We start from the raw sequence: 5,878 nt of genomic DNA on the forward strand, positions 1-5,878 counted from the left end.
CCCCTTCACTCTCACTCTGTTGGTAGCATTTCATGCCTGCCAGTATTTCCCACAATGTTATTGTGAAAATGCGGTACAAAACCTTGGCCAGTCAGATATAGAATACTTATGATGTGCAAGTAGGTTAATGTAAAGCGGGAACTGAAATGTACTAGCTAAATTGAAAAAATCCTGGGGGCAGAAAGAAAGGGAAATTAAAGGAGCCGATACTTTAATCAAGGCCCATAACGGAAACGCATGAGGCCCCCCACCCCCCGCGATCAACTGAACTTTTTGGAACATTCTGAAGAGCCGTATAATACATGCAAGATATCAAAACTCAAGCTTGTCTTGTGAGGGAAATCACAAAAAAACGCTCAAACAGAGCATATGGCATATGTTACAACAACATAACAAGTTACAAAAAGGCCTACATATAGTCGATACACTTTCTACAGGTTTGAATACACATGTGCGCGTCTTTTTGCAAATCTGTGTGCAAAGTCTTTTACCACACTCTTTACATCTAAACTGCACGCACGTTCATTTTCTATGCTAAGGATGGCCAAACCTGACAGCCTCTCCTGTGAGATGGAGCTTTTGAGATGTTTTGATCAGTTTCAGCTTGGAAAATGACCTTTCAGCGCTTGCGACAGTCACGGGTATTGATAGTACGGAGTTTTGTTTTATTATTAGCGTGGGAAAGGGGATGGAGAAGGGGGAACAAAATTGTTTTCAGTTTCAAGTAATGATACTGAAAGGTTGTTACTTTCGGTGCTGCTTTAGTATTTCATTTACTTTTTCTTTTACTTTCAATACTTAAAAACATTTAACATCAGAAAATTACTTTTGATACTTAAGTACAGAAAAGTTCAGATACTTTAAGACTTTTACTCAAGTCGTTTTCTAGAAGGTTACTTTTACTTTTACTTGAGTCATTTTCCAGTAAGGTATTTTTACTTTTACTCAAGTATGGCTTTTGGGTACTTTATACACCACTGAACATATCATGGCAAAAGTGAAAATGTGAAAAAAACTTGACAAACTGTAGCAAATACTTCTACAATTTTAGCAAGCTAGTTTAACCTTGAAGTAACATTAGCACGTTAACTGAACAGATAAGAAAGAAAAGACGGATGCACATCCCTTGTGCATGTTAAACATTAAATGTTACAAATAAAGTAAACCTGTTATTGTATATTGTTACTGTAATAGTTCCGTTGCTGTATATTTTTGGTGTTTCAAAACCCATTGACACTGTATGACTATGTTTAGCTTGTGTTCTGCTCCTCTCTCTTGCCAACCGTCTCTGGAGGAGGGGATCCCTCTCTGAATTGCTCCTCCCAAGGTTTCTTCCATTTTTTCTCCTGTTGGGAGTTTTTCTGGGAGTTTTTCCTTGTCTTCCTTGAGGGTTTAGGTTGGTTGAGGGGCAGTTCTATGGGGGTATGTGAAGCCCTCTGTGACATGCTTGCGTGTAAAAAGGGCTATACAAATACATTTGATTTGATTTGATTTGATCCCTAATAAGTAGGCAGGGCCGGCCCAAGGCATGAGCGAACTAAGCAAACTACACTGTAATTGTAGGGGTGGTAAGGGGGTGAACGAGGTAGTTGTAGGGTGGCATAGAGGGACAGTGTGACCTGATGCCACCATACATTATTATAACATTGTAGTTCAAATTATGTTAATAATATCAATATAAGTGAATGAAATGTACTATCGTGTACAACTATACATGGAAAAAGGACGTTGGAGAAAACTGGAAAGCTTGGTCAAACAATTCTCATTGTGTTTCACCTTGTGTTTAAAGTTGACTTTTGAAAAGACGTATATATGTGGAAGGTAGAAAACAAGTTATGTGCACTTACCAGTCATGTCAGATGAAAAAAAATCTCTGGCTACAGTTTGTGTCTTATCTTGTAATCTTTTGCCATATTCACTTGTACTTTGTACTTGTATGTGAATTTGCCATCCTCTTTGTAGGTGTGGTTAGGGAGGTACATAAACACCAAGACTCTTGTAAGTCTATCTGCAGAGGGTTTGTCAACTTTGGCATTTGACTCTTATTCTCATCATGACTTTTACACACGATTTCATGGAGAGACTTCTGAACTTCATTAAACCACTGCTAAAGGCAACAGGGGTGTATCTGCTCATCACATTTCTCTTTGTTTACCACGCTGTGATGGACATAGACCTGAAATGTCCTTGTCAACCAGGTTCTCTTCCTGGACCGTGTTTGTCCTACATGGTATTGCCAATTCCTATCTTAATGTTCATTCTCCTTCTGATGGATAAACACTCCCAAACTTTATTTTGTTATTGGAACTGTAGTTGTTTCGGATTTTTTAGAGTAATTTCCAACGCACTTAGCACATCTTTTCTCTGGGTGGCTGCTGTTTATCTGGACGGGGACTGGTACGTCTGCTGCTGGAACAAATTCAGTAAAGAGAACTCAACACTTCCCTGCAAGAAGTCTGAAGATCTTAGCCTTGTGGAGAGGGTTTCCATCTCTAACCTCAAGAGTTGGTCAGTTGTAAGTATATTTCATGATATCCTATATCATATTAGATTAATGTTCACATTTGTATTTATTTTCCAACATTAAACCTGCAAAAACAAATGTTTTTTCAGATGTGGGCATTGGTGTGGATCCTATGTATTGTCTCATTAAGGACAATTGGATCCTGCATATGCTCCTACAAACATTGTAAGGGTGAAAAATACAAGACATCCTTTAATACCATGATTATGGAACAGGCAGACACTCAAATTGAAAATATGCTTAAAGACAGAGCTAAACATTGTGTGTCTCAGAAAGTCAATAATACCAGCAACTGGGATGATCTATCCAAGTTGTCTGAAGATTTGATGAATGACTTCAGACGTAGCAAGATAGAAGAGATAGAGTTGGTGCCCCCCCCAAAAAAGAGTGATGCATGATAGAGAAAATGTGCATTTGCATTAAGATGTGTTTTGCATACGTATATCAAGTTTTGGATTTAAAAAGTTTTAGAATTTGCTTGCACAGATATATTAAGTGTTGTATTAAAACGTTTTTAAATTTGTTTGCAAACATATATCGAGTTTTGCATTTAAATGTTTAATCTCTTGCATATGCATATTGAGTTACTAGATAATATGTGCATTGGCAAATGTGTTTTTAGGAAATGGCTTGCGTATGTTTTAAGATATGATAGAAATAACTTTGTAGATGTGCTTTCTAAAATAGATGTGTTATAACTACTGACTGCTAAAAAGTTTGGAGCAGAATGTTTTGGTATGACAATTTTGTAGAGGATGTGGTAAACTGCTCTTATAGAGAAAACCACACTTGACCTTTTGGAAAGTGAAAGTTCCTTGGAAACATACAGGATAGCTGGATACGAGCGTCATGGCACAGTCCCCAATTGAGAAAGGTGTCATCGGTATTGAAGCATATCAAAATGATATGTAGGTCAATGTGACACAAAGTCTTTGAAACGTCTTTGACAAGTCCTTTGAGTCTGATATACACTTTTACTCCGTTACATCCTTTCCAAATCTGCTCTTAGTCTGACAGTTTTCATAGTCTAAAGCTGTGTTGAGTTGTTCTGACAGTTTTGATATTTTGTTGAATTGTGGCACAAGGCCCGCGTTTTATTATTTTCCAAGTCGCCTCCATAGAGGAGGATAGGATTTTTAATCTTTTGTATTGTTTTCTTATATTTTACAATAAACATTTGAAAAGAGAGTTGTTGTCCGTCCTCCCTTGAGAGCCCACCTCCCGGATCTGAGAGACGCACACAGCGCGCCACACGCCGAGAACAAGGCGAGTCTCTGGGAATCACGGCCAGTTAATTTGACATGAAGTAAATAAGCTGTCTAACTGGCGTTTACGCGAAACAGGGTTTTGAAGTTTTCAACTGTTCAGGCGCACTCTCTCTCATAGGTCGGGGGTGTGTCCTAGAAGTAACGGGTAAGGGGGATAAGGGCGAGCAAGCTCTTTGTGGTCGTTGGCATTACAAACGGATACGGACAACAGCATGTCTTTAGCTTGCTGGCATATTTACTGAACTGTTTCCATGACAACCCACAGATACATTTAAACAGCCCCAGGTACGGGGCATCCAGAGGGTCATACTACATCTCCCCTTTCCCCAAAGTAGTAATAAAGCTTTAAATGAAAATGCTTACACTGGCAGAACTACCTTAACTGTAGGTCACCTAGTCTATTGCAAATATTAAACCTAAACCAAAGATATCAGACAGATTAAACATGAACATGGCTCTGTCTTGTTTACTTCTAGGTACTTATTGTTAATGCCATCGTTGTGTGTTGACATAAGTTGACAAGTTATAACAATATAACGACCATATTGTGGCTATCAGACATGATTTATTCATATTCGTCTTTGCTCCAGAATAACATGTCAACAATCAATAATGACGCCGTAACATGCCACGATATTACAACTAATTATACTATGCTATAATTACGTTTGTCATGCCGTGAGCATAATAGCTTTGATTACGAAATGGTTCAATCTGCTTTAAAATAACGGACATAAACTCTACAAACAACCGCCATGTATGTGTGCAACTATTTGTAAAACGTGCTACAATAAAGGCAGGCAACTGCTGATTTGCTGATGTTCCCTTTTGTGCTCGTCCCCTGTTCGGATCCGCGAACACGTTTCCAGGCAACTTTTCTTGACATAAGCAAATAAACGGGCTGCTAGTTTAGCCATTTCGGATTGTTTTCAAATTTAGCAAAAATCTGGAAAGATTATTCTATGAAAAAGCTAGTAGTATGAGCCAGGTTCGAGAATCTAACAACATTTTTTGGGTGAGATAGTTTTAGATATGTTGCTGGAGTTAATAGAAAAAAACGATCGGACGAGTCGGGTAGATAGGCCTAATCGGAAATGCAATACCACCTATATCCACCGGGGCTGTTGCCTCAAGCCGAGAGGCGAGGGGTGGGGGCTTGCACTAAGCCAGCATCACTTTTTTGGTCCTAGCTGATAGGGAACTGACAGACTAAACCATTGGGCCGACCCCTTATCAGTTGCCAATGCGTGTTGCAGCGGCCAAAATACCGTGTTTGTTTACTGTCTCATCCCGGACGGTGTGGCGTAGACTGTATGAGCGGTAGCTTCATGCAAACTGAAATTCATTTAGATTCTTTACCGCTTTTTTATTGTAATAATCGATCAAATAGACTGTAACCTGGGTAACGTGCTTCAGAAGATTAAGGTCTAATAAAGTATTTAATCACAATTTAGCATAGGCTAAAATATGAATGCTGTTATTTAATAATTTTGTATAACTTTAGTTTTTAGTGTTAAGGGTTATTTTAATATATTAACTCACCAGAATAGACGAAGTTCACAAGAAACAACAGAATCAGCCATCGGAGCGGAGAGAGAAGCATTTTCAACATATTAATCAACTTGGTCACGTTCAGTCTGTTACTTTAACACTTTTCTGGATTCGATGGAAAAGTATTGGATACAAATAGAAAAAAAAACACGGTGCGTGGAGCTGTGTTTCTTCCCTGTGCTCGGTCGTCTATTAGTGGGCTTCGGTATTTATGGTCATCAAGTGTCACATTTTAACGTTATCACGACTCAAATGTGTTTCTGGCGTTGATATCTGACGCCAAACACAGGAGCGACGCTGATAGCAGCAGAAATGCTTGAAGAGCGGTTAGTTGGTGTCCAAACTAAAGACTCTCAACTGCAACATTTAGGCCCTGTAGAGCCTTTTATCGACTCCTACACTTGGCCAATGAGGTGGGACCAGGGGAGAACTTGCCCTGGACGCGTGTTCTGCTTGCCAATAAACCAATGTCCACAATTTCTCTGCATTCTGCTGTTTACCCAGTTATTGTCTTGACGGCAGCACCAGTAATACA

At 39.1% G+C, this 5,878-nt stretch overlaps 1 protein-coding gene across 1 annotated transcript in view; it reads right to left on the minus strand.

The window, feature by feature from the left end:
* Positions 1 to 5,537, minus strand: part of prss16 (serine protease 16) — a 12,465-nt gene extending 6,928 nt beyond the window's left edge. The window contains exon 1 of the mRNA XM_084674915.1: positions 5,335 to 5,537. Coding sequence (XP_084531041.1) covers positions 5,335 to 5,404 — 70 coding nt within the window. The 5' untranslated portion in view covers positions 5,405 to 5,537. The remainder of the gene's footprint in view (positions 1 to 5,334) is intronic.
* Between the last annotated feature and the right edge of the window lie 341 nt (positions 5,538 to 5,878).

The sequence above is a fragment of the Hypomesus nipponensis genome, chromosome 15 (genome assembly GCF_054491055.1).
Source record: "Hypomesus nipponensis isolate SF chromosome 15, ASM5449105v1, whole genome shotgun sequence".
Classification (NCBI taxonomy): domain Eukaryota; kingdom Metazoa; phylum Chordata; class Actinopteri; order Osmeriformes; family Osmeridae; genus Hypomesus; species Hypomesus nipponensis.